Below are 15,254 nucleotides of genomic sequence, written 5' to 3' on the forward strand. Positions count from 1 at the left end.
ACGATTCTGTGAAATCTGGGCCAGGAGCTGTTCCCTCATTATCTTTTGATATGTTTGTTGTTCATTCCAATGTCATCAAAGCACGTTGCAAAAGGACTCATCATCCTCCTTAAACCTTGCCACCGAGTGCCAAGGCCTGTAAATCACATTTAACTAGCATATATCTGTCAAGCACTGGAGCAAGTACCATCTCTTGGACTGGTTTTCCCAGGCTGCATCCCTCAACATTGTACGGCACGACAACAAACGGGAGCTGTGCTCTTGAAAATAGCACAAAGTGAATAGCAAGTATGGACAAGTATTAAACCTTTAAGATGGCATGGGTAATGAGAGATTGAGGAGCGAAGGGGGGTGGGGGTGTACAGTGGGGTGTTACATTTTAAATAGCAGATTTATGGTGAGAAGGCTCCAGGGCCGAGGAGAGTGAAGGTAGCCCTCAGAATCCCTCCGCGTTTGCCCTGATGGCTTAAACCCTCCAGTCTAAGGCCACTTAAAGTATTGGACTTATCCCTTTATTTTGAGGATTAAGTTATTTTCTGTCACTTTCTTATTTGGGCCACGGGCATTGTTTATAAATGCACTAAAACCACACATCTCTTTCCACAGAGTCGAACAATGGCTTGCTGTTGGGGATATAAAGAAAGCAAAGATACAGTGTGGAAATAGACTTAAAAGATTGACAGATAAGGTGATTGTTTTCTTAGTGGCCCAGATGCACGAGTGTTGTGGTGATTATGGAAGTGTGATTATCTTAGGTGTCAAGAGATAGGACCGAAGATACCGCGTCTTTGTTTACATTTCATTTTTGGAGAATGCTGATAATGCGTTTGTTTTGGATTGTGACAGTATCTGTCATCTGTAGGTTACACAATCAGTTCCTTTCTTAGGGGTTATTCAGGCTTTGAATGTAGTTGGGGCAAACAAAAAAACCCTGCTAAACTCAGTTTGCAACTTGTGAACAGATGTACATACATGGTAATTAGTAGTGCATGCATTCAAAGTTCCAGTCTGACTTGTTTAAAGAAATAAAGGAGCGAGCTAATTAAGAAGACTACTAGAAAATGTTTGCATGCTTTATTGTTCAGAAAGCACATTATTTTTGTATACTGTCCATTGGTGAAGCACCTCAATTCACCCTCCGTCTGAATGCTCTGTTTTTGTGCCTGTCTCTTTAAGGCCCCCACTGAAAAGCCCAGTCCAGATTGGTCAGCTCTCACAGGCCTGAATGGGTACCTCCCACCGACCCCTCCCACCGTCTGTCCACGTGAGCTCTGCCAGCATTTTAATAAGCACCAGTCACCATGCTGAGGGCGTGGCTGTGTAGATGTGACATCACAACATTACGGAAGTTGTGACAGCTGGTGTGAAGACACAGTCTCTGAATACGGGCTGCGTACATTTCTTTATGAACTGAGCGTTGGAACACTTTCACATTATTTATATAGCACATAGACCGCCTTTATAATCATAAAAGATCTGGAAATCTAGCTTCCTACAAAATGGGACCTTTAATTTCAGCTTGAATTTTACTGTATGAAAACAATTTTAGCCATATTAGCCAACATGGAAACACAGATATTAGGAGAGATACTTCGGTCCAACACCAGTCACACGTTAGCCAGAGAAGCACTTTATCATCATGTCTTTGTTAAAACCATGAGACTCACTGCAAGAGTCCAATATACATACAAACATACTGTACACATACACAGAATGAATCACCTTTACAGTGCTAATTACAATTGCAACATCATTTCTATTGTGTCAGGGCATTCTCAATGTGATTATTTTTTGTTTGGATAAGAGTATCTATAATTCAAGCTCCATGCACTGACTGTTTATATATGTATTTACATGCATTTACAGATAATAGATGAAGTATACAAGTTCCTGTGTAAGAACAAAGTGCATATTGCACGCGTACCAATCCAAGTTGACATCATATCCAGATGCCACGGTACACTCTCACAGCAGAAACATAAAGCTTTAACTGCCTATTTACTGCATTTATGCGGAAACACATCAGTTTACGTAGTGACTGGCACAGAAGCAGGGCTTTGCGCAGGTGGGGCGAATTTAATGCAGGAAGCCATGAAACCTCACAAAGTGGAAATCACAAAGACAGCCGCTCCCGCAAGATGTATTAAATGATAATCATTGGTTACTAAGCTAGTATCATTTTTGCAAAGCACCTTGAATATGTGTGTGTGTGTATGTGTGTGTGTGTGTGTGTATGTGTGTGTGTGCCCGTGTGTGTGTGTGTAGGTGTATGTGTGCATAAAAACAAGTTGAACAGAGCAGCATACGCCCGCAAGGCTTTTAGATAATTGAGTCATTTTTATATCATCTTGAGAGAAGTTTTATTTATGCTGAAAAAAAAGTACAAAAATTTGCTTCGGATTTAACTTTGTCCTCTCTCTTTCTCTCTCACTCACTCCCCTGTTTTTTATTTTATTTTTTTTATACATTTTATTTGTTCCAAGAACAATTGCCTTACCATTTGGGAACTTTATAAGCGCTGTTTTTTACAGAGACCCTGGCAAAGCGAGAATACACATAAATGAGTTTCATTGACAAAATGGGAGCACAGTGGCAGGTATTTGGGGTGTAGTTAAAAGAGAATTATGGAATAGTGACTCAGCTGCAGAACTGGAGTCCATCATCGTATAATTAAAATAGTGTAACGATGCACCAGCAAATTATCAGAATTATTTGCAGCTGACAGGGAGTGGAGGAGAGCATAATCAAAAGCAGTGAAAAAAAATATGTTCCACTTAATTAGGAATCCATGTTTGACTAATAGATGGCTGCTCAATTTTACAATGTGAGGGAGGTTCTCACATGCAGGCAAGCATATCAGGGCAATGGAAAAGGCCACGAGTGCTCCGTGTTGTTCAGCTAGCAGAGGATGAGATGCAATGCTGGTAGAAATGTTGCATCAGTGTTTATGTCAGATTTCATTTGAAAGCAAGTGACTGGTAAAAAAAAATGCACATCAGCAACATAATGAAGAGCAGGATGTGGGATATCAGATAAAAACAAAAAAAAACCCACAACTCTTCGATTATGATCAATAGTTGTGCATACAATTGTTCCACGATCTTTACGAGGTTTGCTCTCTTTCATGCTGTGCTCGGCAACCTCAGGTGAAGACAAGACACTGTCTTCCACCTTAAGATATACATTAGCTAACATCTGCTGGCTGTAGCTTAATGTATCTATAAGGCAAGCACAACTGTCTGTCTGTTATTCGCATATCTGAAGAACCATTCATCTGACCTACATCATACTTGACTGGTGCATAGCCGAGGACCAAAGGAAGTGCAGCGTTGTATTTGGTGTACTTTGGACTAGTGACATGTTGGATGTTAACGATTTTGGCTGGACAGCGAACCAAGCTCAGTGCAGACACAGGGGTTTGGCTTCATAGCTCTGGCTTCATGGCTCTACAGGCTGTAGCTGGCCTCACATGTGATCCCTCTCATGTGATGTTATGGCGAAGTAGATGTAAACACAATGAAGATTTGTTGTGTGCTGTGAACACTTGCTCCAGCGATTCGTTGCAGTGAAAAACAAAAACAAAAGAAGGTGAAATGAGTCTGGATGAGTGGTTTGTTGGCTGCTCTTGGATGCCTCTCACATTGGTGTGTTGTGGTCCGGCTCGGAAGTTACCGATCATCCAGAGTTTTAATCATAAATATCAAATATGTTTGATATTACGGGGCTGAGTCTGTAAGCAGTTCAGGAGGCTTGAAAATGGATCTCTAAACCCCTCATACTGCCAGATAATCTGTGTTGAATAGTATATTCTTAACGGGAGCTGCATTAGCATTTACTGAACACATTTTCATTTAACTCTCGGCCGAGTGAGTGAATGGATATTTCCCAAACTGTCTACCTATAAACACCTGAACCGGAGGTCAGAGATGATGATGAAACTCAAAGCCGGAGTGCTTATTCCATTTTGATTATTAGAGGCCACAATGGACATGGTTTTGAATGAAATGTCTTGAGTAAACAAATGTTCTTAGTTCAATGGCAAACCTCTAAAGCTACCAGCCATTCAAGAAATCTTATTTGATGAGTTATAATCCGGCTTTCCGGTTGACTGGCCAACCAAATCCCTCATGCAAAAATGTGTTTTGGCCTCCACGCACACCTTGGAATAGTTTAGAAGTGTACATGAGGTAGCCGTTTCAATGCCATGCAACATGTGGCGTTTTTATGGAGCGCCTGACTTAGCACGAGAGGGGATTAAAACATGGAAATGGCAGGTCCCTCGGTGCGCTATAAAGTAGGGTGGAAACATTTCAAATGCAGATGCACCTGGGATCAACAAACAACACAGGGACTTCCCAGGCTCTCGTTACACACTCAGCTACTACAACTACCACCACAGTCCTCCACAATGAAGAACAGGTTGTTTTTTCTCTCTATAAACTTTTTTTTTTAGGGGGAGGCAGTGAGAAAACAGTGAAAATACGCTGCCAGTAGATGCGTAATACACTGAGTGATTAATGCAGGACAAATACTAAGTGTTCTAAAGAGATCTATCCAATTCATCAATTCGGGTGAGGCGTGCAGGGAGGAGTGCTGCGGAGGCTGAGTATGGGCCTCCGGAGAGTTGCATCAGTATTTAAATGGATTTCACTTCTCTGACCTTGCCTCATAACTGCAGGACATTGTCACCAGAGAGATAGAGACGGAGAGAGAGAACGAGGGAAAGGGTGCAGAGAGAAAGATGGAGAAAATGAGAGGCAGAGAGAGCGAGATGAAGACAGAATTAACGGGAGGACGTGAGAAGGAGAGAGGAAATAATTACGAGCCAGGGAGACTAACTACTTGTAATGCGTGTGTGCGTAGAGAGCAATTAAGCGGGTGATGGACAAAGAAAAAAGAAAGCAAGACAAAAATAAAGGTTTTCTGTGCCACGACATGACCTGAAGTGACACCCAGCTCTCGAATCACTCTCTTTTTTCACTCTATCAGGAGGATGTGGGCCTCTCAAAGCTGCTGTTTCTATGTGATGTGCATCCCTATAACCTTTTAAAATCAGATTTAAAAAAAAAAAAATTTATTGTTATTATTATTTGTTCTATTTATAAAATGCTGCTTTAACGCTCCTGTTTCTTCCAAATGTTGATAAAAAACAACAGTTCATTGCAACTTCCATCGCAAGATCAACCCTTGGCGCAAAACGTGTCAACAGCAGTATATCTGATGGGGAAATTAAACACAATCAGGCTACAGATTTATGCCTTTTTTTTTTATAAATGCCACTCACATCCCTTATATTTATGTGCCTCCGAACAAATACAGTGTAAGACAAAAGCAAACTGTTAACTGTGGTGTCGGTGTAATTATCAATCAAGCGTGCTCTGGTTCTAAACTGGTGACGGCTACAATAGGTGCTGATGACATCATGCTCCAAAATACACAAATGTTTCACGGTGAATCAAATGTTGATTACATCAACATCTACAACCTGTCAGTTGTATTATTAGAGCTGCCCGTCAGTGATGTTTTCCTAAAAGTTCATGTTTATTTGCGCAGGGTGCTGTGCATTAGTGCATGTTTGTGCTGCGGTGCATTAGCTTACATGTATCTGCATGTTAAAATCTGACTTTTGAAGTCTTGTGGAGTTGTTTGTTGACTTTTGCCATCTTTTTCAGATGTTTGTGTCAGAGTGGGGAACGAGTGATTACAGATTAAAAAAGAAGAGCGTGAGGGAGGTGTCACCTCTGGCCTAGCTCTCTTTCGCCCTCTCGCCACACGCACACACACACACACACACACACACTCACACTCTCATGCACAAATCACACGCAATCACTCATATGCTTTCACATATAGTTCCTGTCATTTTTCCTGTACCCCCCCCTTCGTCTCTCTTACATGTCGGTGGGAAACACGTTCATTTGACCCAGACCACCAATGGGACTGCAGTCAGCTCTGACTGACACCCACATCACTGCAGATTAGCCAATCATATTGCAACACTAGCCTGTCAGGGAGCTGACAGCTCCGATTTCCATAAAGGAAGCGGCACGTTGATTGTGTATGTGTGTGTCTGTGAGATCCGAAGTGACCCAGGGCGCGTCTGGCCACAGAAAACCCTAACATGTGCACTCGGGCCGAGGTAGCCAGGGGCCTCTCTTTCACACACGCATGCACGCACTTGCGCGTGCACGCCCGCAGACACATTCCTGCCCCCTCAGCACAGGAAAGAGCCCTGGAAAGCACTAGAGACCCAGGGGTGAACAGCACTGCCATCTCCACCCACCTCTCCTACCAGCATTACATCAGAATTGATTGACCCTTGCACCGAGTTGTGATTCGGCGCTGCAGTATGCAGGGGATTGACAGCCTGGAACTAGCTGTTATTTCAGGTGGTTTTCTCTCTTTCTCTGTCTGTAACTGCAGGCCGATCTCTCTTTCCCTTCTCCTCTAGCGGAGGAATGACTCTGCAGGGTGCATGTTATGAATGTTTTACGCTGTGTAATTAGTCGCATAGACTGATGCAGATGGGCAGCCCTGAACAATATAACTGTACTCTTTAGTGCTAATCTTACACTTGAGCATGTATACACACTCAAACAGATGGAGGGCACAGGAAGATAGAGAGACAGAGACACACAGTGAGTGAGTGCTCTGATAGGCTCGGTTGGGGGAAACGGGCGGAGAGGATTGTTGGTCCCCAACGAGGCGAGCTAACTGGGGGAAATTAGGTCAGTGTGTTCCCTCTGACTCCACAACAAGAACAGGCTGTGTGTGTGTGTGTGTGTGTGTGTGTGTGTGTGCGCGTGTGTTTTGCCGGTGCACCTACAGTGCCATGCTGCAGCACTACAAAAACACGCTGTGCAGGTCTGCGCGCGTTTGTGTGCACTGCCTGCCACACGTTAGCATTTTAATACAACCGATAATTATTTCCAGCACAATTCCTTCTGCAGCTTTAATCCAGACACAACAACGCCCTAAATGCTGAAACTGTATTTATTTTGACTCATCGCTCGTCTAATTGAAACAGAAAACTAGGATGTAACTAATCATAACATCACAACCAGTGACAAAATAGTTCTGGATGTGAAAAAAAAGGGAAAAAAAGGAATAAAGGTTAAGTGACATTTATCCCCAAATGGCGACACAGTCTTTTGGAGTAAAAGCTTCGGGGACAGATGGAGTCAGTTCCGCAGTCATTCGGCCTCCGGAGGATGTGAATGCTCTTCTGTTCTACCTCCCACCCAGCTTTGTCTTCACTCTCTCTCTCTCTCGTTTTCTTCGTGTCTCCTGATCAGGACAAGTCACACATACTATAATTGATATGAGATTTAGGGGGTATATTTCAGTGTAATTAGAATCTTGATAATTGGACTAATTAGATCTAATTGCTATGTGAGAATGACTTTGATTAAAACAGGTTTCTCTCCTCAAAACCAGAGTAAGAAAAAAATAGTTGGGTGACATTGACGAGACACAATACTAAAGCTAATTGGCAATAATCACCTGTGCATGAAAATCCAAAAATCTGAGTTGAACAGGTAGGTTTTGATGAAAAACCGCGACTGGCATTTCTTTACTGCTGTCTGTAAGTGTTCTTTTCAATATAAAATTTGCTGAGTTCTGTGAAGCTTAGACGCAAGCTAGCAACAGTATCACAGCTTTGAACACACTTAGTGTAAAGTACTGCTAAAGTGCCCTCCGAGGTGTAAAATTAATTCAGTCTGAGCATGTTTACCTTTTTTCTCGAAGTTGTTGCCGCACCATCCGAAAGCATTAAATTGGCCCTATCGAATTACAACAGCCGTATTGAATCAGGTGCTTTGATTTTGCTCAGTGCTATTCTGTGAGAAAAAGAGGTGGTTGAGATTACACTTGTAGACATCAAATAAGCTGGAAGGTCGGCAGGAGTCTTTCATGCATGTTCAAACAGATAGCAGCAGCATAGGAACTCGGGGAAAAAAAAAAGAAGAAGAAGAAGAAGAAGAAGGGGAAGAAGAATCATTCCTGGCTTGTTTTCATAGTCTTTTTCATTTGCCCAGAATTGACTTGCAATTGTCAATACTTGCAGTAAGAGGTGCGCTGTGTTGTCTTTGAAATTGTAATTTATGGTTTACGGTTATTATGATTCCATATGTGTAGGCCTCTATCTTTTTTCAAGGGCTTTTGAGATTATCAAACAAAGCTATAAATGTATTTAAAAAAACAACAAAATGACTGAACTCCGAAAAAGCAGAGAGAAGATCCTGACACAGAAACTGTAAATATAACAAGAATTTATGCATAAAATCATATATAAATGAAACCTAGGGAGCTCCTAGAAAATGTATTTTTTCGTAGTTGTTTTTTTGTCTGAATAAATGAGGTGATGGTAGAAAAATAAGTGTTATTGAAGCATTAAAAACACCGTGCCTAACTTTTATAGATGCATTCATACAAACAGCTTGTTGCCATACTGTACATGTAACACTATTACAGTGTCTTTGGACCGGTGAGTCCATAAAGTCAGACTTTGAGGTCACACCTGCAGCCACAGCCTGCAGTGTCCACACATGAGATTTACTCTTGTTATAACTATTTGTGCTGTACATACATGGAGACCTTCTAAGACAATGACAGTGCTTCATTCCGATGCATTGCTTTACATTTATTCTCCTTGGTGTATAAAACACCCCTGCCTGTGACACCGTGGGAATGAATGCATCGTGTTAAAGATCGTTTCTGAAAGATTCTCAGAACCAGCCTAACTGAATCTCCCTGCGTCTAAGTGTTTTGCTCAATATTGCATGAGCATCTGATTTGCACATTTGTGCTGGGACGCCCTATAAAAATCTCAATGAGCTCAGTCTCTTGTGGCTCAATAGATGGCAGTAATATCCCTCAATCACTGCAGTGTGAATCCTCAGCCCCACATAAGACATCCGCGCGCACACACACACGCAGCATTGTACACAGAGAAGAAACGGCGTGCACATAACACGTGCACGAATGCATACAAAAACACACACACGCACATGCAAAGATAGAAACAGATGCCAGAAGAGATGGAGATGACATCATTACGGCAAAAAAAAAAAAAAAAGTGGTAAACAATCCGTTTCGTCTGTGTCAGTCCTCAGGTGACGTGCAGGAGCCCAGAGTATGTCAAACAGCACAGTGGGAGAGATAGGTGAGGGTATGACTCTGAGGCTGCAGCGTCTTTAACTTCGTTGTGAAAGCCAACACTGGCACCGTATCTCTCTAATGCTCTGATTAGACGAGGGCAGGAAAAAGCAGCCTTCAGCTCGGAGACACTGTAATGTGTGTGCTTGCAAAGATGAAATCAATAGCAGCAGCACCTTCACAGGGCATCAGGGAACCGCCGGGGCTCAGACTCAACACAATCCGTACCCATAACTGACAGAAAACGTCTCATCTCACCGAACCCGGCGACTGCTCAGAGGTAAAAAAAAAAAAAAAAAAAGCGGCACTATGAATAATCGTGAAAACCATTTAATTGTGTCCCTTTGTGTGCATCCTGCCCGGGCTCTAGTGTTTCGTTTTGTGCTCGCTCTCCCTCAAGATAGTCCCTGTGTCGTCATTTGTTGGCAGGATACGCTGGTAATCATTTGAATTCCCCCAGTATGTTCAGAATATGTCAGGGAGTAGTCTCTGATCTTGTTTAATATGTGACCAGCAGCTATAAATTACCAACTCCCAGAAATGAGGAAACATGGGTACTTTTAAATCTCCAGGGAGAGCTCTCTCTTTCTGCCTCGCTCGCACGCACGCACACGCACGCACACGCACGCACACACACACACACACACACACACACACACACACACACACACACACACACACAGACACACACACCCACGCACACACACACATGGGCTCCCTCTCCCCATCTCTCTCTCCCCCCTAGTGTAGTAGTGTGTGTGGTAATCCCCTCCCCTTAATTTAGTTGACGTTCAAATAAAAACAAATACCTGTGACTTTTTTGTTGAAACAAGCAATTTTGCTCTCAGCCTGTTTTCGATGCTCCACGGGCGCACAGTGCTGCTGCACCTTGTTGCTTTCACCACATTTGGCCGAGGTGTTTAAAAATTCTCTGCTTCCTGCTTTGTTTATATTTCATACGTCCCTGTTTTCTCATTAAAATCAAATGCTGTGAGCCACGGTGAAGAGGAAAAACATTTTTCCAAACCTTATTTATTTATTTATTTTTGTATTTTGTTGTGCAGAGGAGGAGAAAGAACCAATAAACCACACAGTGACATAATGGGTAGAGGTTGAGCAACGTTTGGTTTTAGCTACTTAACACAATGTTGTTACAAACCAAATTAGTTTGAATACAACTTGTTATTTTATCTCAAAACTGTGGATCAAAAAAGTGAAAATGTAATTTATAATTCTTTTTTTTCTTATTTGCATTATTTTGGACATTTGAGTCCAAAATAAAGCTACACTATGTAGTTTTGGCAAGACAATTCAAAAATTAGAAAAAGTCATATTTAAAATATTAATAAGGATATAATATAAACTCAAAAATATTCATGATTTCCATGACTGAATATTAAAAACAAGGTACTCTGAACACTGAGGCTAAAAAAGCTGGCAGTTTCCAGCAAATATAAACAAAGACAGTATGAAACTGTGTTGTCCTGTAAGGTGAGTTTATATTTCTATCTATTTAGTGTGATTAAACATGAAAATTTAATCAATGAAGATTTCTCATTTAAAAAAAAACCAACATACTGCACCTTTAGTCAAAACAAAATGTGGACAAGTTGTGTTTCAGTCGAGGCTTGTAGGGGTCGCTGGAGTTTTCAAGTATGAAATGGGGAGAGGAATTTTCCTTCCCTCTGACAAAGTTCTCACGCAGAACAACGTTCTCTTTTTCCAGGATAGATGAGGCCACAAGCCTCTGAAAATTGCTTTCCCCGTGACTTGTTTATGTTGACAAATTATAATTGCGCCACACAAGATTAAAGCTACAGCCGATGCAGCTCCATTAAGTTAGGATTTCCCTGGAAATACATGTGACTACTGTATCTATATCTGTACAGGAGGTGTTCTAGGCACATTTTGTTGTCAGCGTCTGTCTGCTTGATGCCTTGCACATCACTGAAACCGGTTGTCACCCACGGTTTTCCTTTTTTTTTTTCCTTCTTTTTTTTTTTTTTCCCCAGCACGTTTGAATTTAGCAAGACTCAGGCAGGATAATGAGTGGTGAGACTTACTGTAGGGAGAATGTATAATCCTCCATCTCCTCCGTGGAGAGGTTCTCCATTGAAGGCTGCATCTTCTGTTTGCCTGCCTGCCGAGGCGGTGCGCTGCCGCCGCTCATGCTGGGGCCGCAGCTATTTGTCTTCTTGATTGGCTTCTTCTGTGAGGAGCAGGAATCGGGGAGAACACATGCGGATGTCATTTGTAATCAAAGCAGGAAACAGGCCTCTGAATTTATCTTGGGGGATGCACACGGTGACAGTGACAGTGTGCGTGGCACTTTGGAGCCTCTCCTATATCTCAAACCGCGCCTCAATTGACACGAGACAAGAATGACGGCAAAATCGCATACGGCACGCCATCATTCAAGTTGAGTTCATTTGGGAAACATGCATACGGTGACGGTGGTGTTAAATATGTGATATTTGAGCAGCTGGCACTGTTTTTTTCCACACAAGTCGTTTACTGTCATCGTCATAAACACAGTCAAATGGAGTTAGGAAGTGGGGTTTTAAATATTTCACCAAGGTACTTGGGAGCAGATATTATTTGTTAAGCCGCCAACATGTTAACGGCTTGCTTTCCCTGGCCCTGTCAGCCCTGCCTGTGTTGCCCTTGGGTGGGCTTAGTGCCTTTCTGCTTGAAGTTGTGAAATACTCACTGATGTATGTTAATGAGATCCACAGTTTGGAATAAGCAACCTCTCTCTTTTCTTCCGCCCCTGTCTCTCATTTCATTTTTTTTCATCTTTTGCTCCCCTCCGTCTCCCTCTCTCTGTCTCTCCCTCTGAGATAAACTAGGCCCAGGAAGTAGTAAATGGGCAGGGCCCCATAAAAGCTCCATCCGTTTTCATAGGGCAATCTTTGCCAATGCAAGCTTGGATTCCAGAGTGATGATCACAATAAAAAGGTGGAAAGGAGCGGGAAAGAAAGCAGAGAAGAAAAAAAAAAAATGCAGGAGATATATAAACCGCAATGTTCTCCGGTGTCTCCCCACAATAAATTTAATGCAATACCTTAAGAGCGGATTCCGTATATAGCTGGATTCCTGCCCTGTGGGCAAAGTGGTCGCCTGGAGAAAATTCATTTTAATTAGGCCTGCACTGCAGGTTGAAGGGTTGAAATCTGATCCCTGGCGCTCCCAGGCTGGGGCAGGTTGGAGATCACTCCACTTAATCATTAGACAACTGGGTTCCACACTACGACATTTGACAGAGTTAGCGAGGTTTAAAGATAGGGCCAAGAGGAGAGGAGGGAAACAAAAAAACATGGTCTACAGAGGCTGCAGAGAAATAAAACTTCATATCAACAAACTCATTTATTTAACCGGTCATCGCTGATTAATGGTGGTCCGGAGAGCCTCTTGTACATCGAGAGAAGGAGGTTAGTAAGACTAAAAGGGGGTAGACAAGAGAGGCGTGGAGGGGAGGTTGTGTATATGTGTGTGACAGACGGAGGCTCGCTCATAGGCTTCTAACTACCTCAACAATAACATCACAACAACAAAAGGCCGCAGCGCAGGCACAATGGCAGGGGCGGACCGGGAGGCAGCAATGCCAGATCAGCACACAGAGTAATTTTGCAATTACCACTTCAAAGTATGGCAGGTAACATGCAGGCTTTGATTAATTTAGCTTAAGTCCTCTGTAGCCCAGGAAGAGGCGTGTTTAGAGCGGCTTGAAGAAGAAAAAAAAAAGGGAGGCCTGGCTGGCTTTGCTGATTTCACAGAATTTGAGCTGCTTTGGCTTGTCAAGCAGATCAAAACTGGCTTTGAAGGCTGAAAAATACCTGTTAGTGTGAAATGTATTTTGACAAATCTCAGATAATAAGCCAAGGAGGTGTGTGTAGGGGCGCAGAGAGAGGGGCGGGAAAGCGAAAGGGGGGAAAAGCGGAGAGAGGGTGCTCATTTTAAGGGTGGGAACACTTTCCCTTAAATCACAGTGTTACCTTGTAGTGGATCCCACCCTCTGCTTTCTCCCTGCATGGATCACTCTTGTCTCCCGTGTTTCCAGAAATGGCTCCCGAGGAGGAATTCTTCCCTGCATCCCGAAAAAAAAAGAAAAAAAAAAAGAAGAGAAGTGATTTGCAGCAAGTGTGAAAAAGAAAGAAAAAGGCTCGTGTTTGTTTTCTTTTTGCAAACCACATCTGGCAATCATAGCGAGGATCAGGGGTGGCTGAGGAATATTTATACTAGAAATCCAAATGATTGCGAGTTCTTAAAAGTCCTGATGAACTATCCAAAAAAAGAAATGTATTATAAACATTTTAATAGACCGTAATAAAAGTGAAAAGGTTGACATTTAGCAATGCAGATTTAATTTTAAATTTAGCAAAGATGCAAAAAAAAACTGGAGGTTTGTAATGACGAAGAGTAACTTTTTGGAAAATCCGTTGTTTGCCCTGTACAAATGAAATGCTCCTTGCATTTCTACACACACTACAAGTGTTGCTTTCGTCTTGTTTTTCTACTCCTAGGCAGGTAGCGGATGTGTTTTTGGTCTGCTGTCTGGAGACCTGCAAAAAAGCAACAAAGGCTGATTTTCCTCTGCACAGAGAGAAGCAGGAGTGTTAACTTCTGGAGCTCCCACTGCACAGTCATCTCTGTCTCCCACAATCTCAGAGCTGAACCTTCCCAGCCTCGACGCTCTAATGTATGCAATTAGAAGTGATGAAAAATCGAAAAAGAAATTAAGTTTGGTTGTAATACATTTCCCCATTCTTCTCTTCTTTGGAAAATTACTTTTGAAGTATTTTTTCATCCTAACCCTCTTTTTTTCCCCTTTCTCTCTCTATCTGTCTCACTCTTCTTTTTTTTTCCTTTTTTTTGCTGTAATTTAAATGGTAAGCCGCCAGATGTGTGTCTCATGCTTGAAGAGTCGGAGATCTGCATTATTTAGCATATTAACATTCACAGAATTTAAAAAAGGGTTCCTGCATTGCCTGGAGGTTGTAATTAAGTAAACCTTAGCTTGATACATGTAAGAATCTCACTATGTGAAACTTTTTTCCCCCCGTGGAACCAGTCACATCTATATAATACATATGGAAACCTCTGCGATGATATAATTTTTCTCTTGCTGCAGGATTAAATATATCAGTAATAATAACTTAAATGCAGGCAACGCATCAGAAATCCTTCTGACAGCTTAAATGTACTTAAATGGCAGGAAGAGTCTGCTCATTGCTATTTTTGAGGTGGTCTGAAATCAGATTTCATCCTAACGCAGATGTAGTTTTTAATTACCACAGCTTTGCTGGTAAGCATTTGGAGCGCCTACAGTTACAAGGTAATAAGGTTATATTTGTTCTATTCTAGGGATAAAATAGGGATTCATTATTTTTCCACATTTTCATGACATTACATAACTACATATTCATATTTTTTTGTCAGCATTAAGAGTCCAATAATCTCACATCAGGCAAGTCTTAACGCCTGAACCTTTACACTCCAAAAATTTATTTAATTGAAAAACAAAGAAATGACTGCCAAAAATAAAATGTCAAAGATGGAAAAGTGTTTATAAAGTCAATTTGTACCAAGAAGGGCACAGTCAGAGACCTTTTCTTTTGCCAAAATATACAAAACACGAGAACATTTTGCAGTTTTTCAGACTGTATTTACCCAGAAAGATAATACATTCTGCATTTCTAACTTTTTATTAAAAATCAACAATTTTTCATCGAGTTGCAGTGCATTGTTTTAATAGTTTATCGCTCAGATTCAGAGTAAAAGTGCACTCGAGCAATAATTACATTTCAATGAAGTGCGTACGTGTGTGTTGCTGTGCAGTCAGAGCAAAGCAGCCCGTGGCCAGCTGCTTTTACGCACACACAACAACACACACACACACACACACAAACACACACAGAGTTCAATCCAAACAGCGACCACAGACCAAGACCACCATGGATCAGGATGGTTTCTCAGACTACACACACACAAATGCACACACTCATTACGCCGGGCCCCACTTGCTAATGCGCAGACGCCGTGGAACCAGAATGAGCGCGGAGGCAGCATCGACAGCTTCGACATCATCGACAGCT

The 15,254-nt window shown here is 42.0% G+C and overlaps 1 protein-coding gene across 1 annotated transcript in view; it reads right to left on the minus strand.

Moving 5' to 3' along the window:
- Nucleotides 1-15,243, minus strand: part of LOC115570480 (uncharacterized) — a 33,378-nt gene extending 18,135 nt beyond the window's left edge. The window contains exons 1-3 of the mRNA XM_030399086.1: nt 15,180-15,243; nt 13,155-13,246; nt 11,223-11,368 (exon numbers count right to left, since the gene is read on the minus strand). Of these exons, the coding sequence (XP_030254946.1) occupies nt 11,223-11,368; nt 13,155-13,246; nt 15,180-15,243 (302 nt within the window). The remainder of the gene's footprint in view (nt 1-11,222; nt 11,369-13,154; nt 13,247-15,179) is intronic.
- Nucleotides 15,244-15,254: the final 11 nt, after the last annotated feature.

This window comes from Sparus aurata, chromosome 19 (assembly GCF_900880675.1).
Source record: "Sparus aurata chromosome 19, fSpaAur1.1, whole genome shotgun sequence".
NCBI classification, from domain to species: domain Eukaryota; kingdom Metazoa; phylum Chordata; class Actinopteri; order Spariformes; family Sparidae; genus Sparus; species Sparus aurata.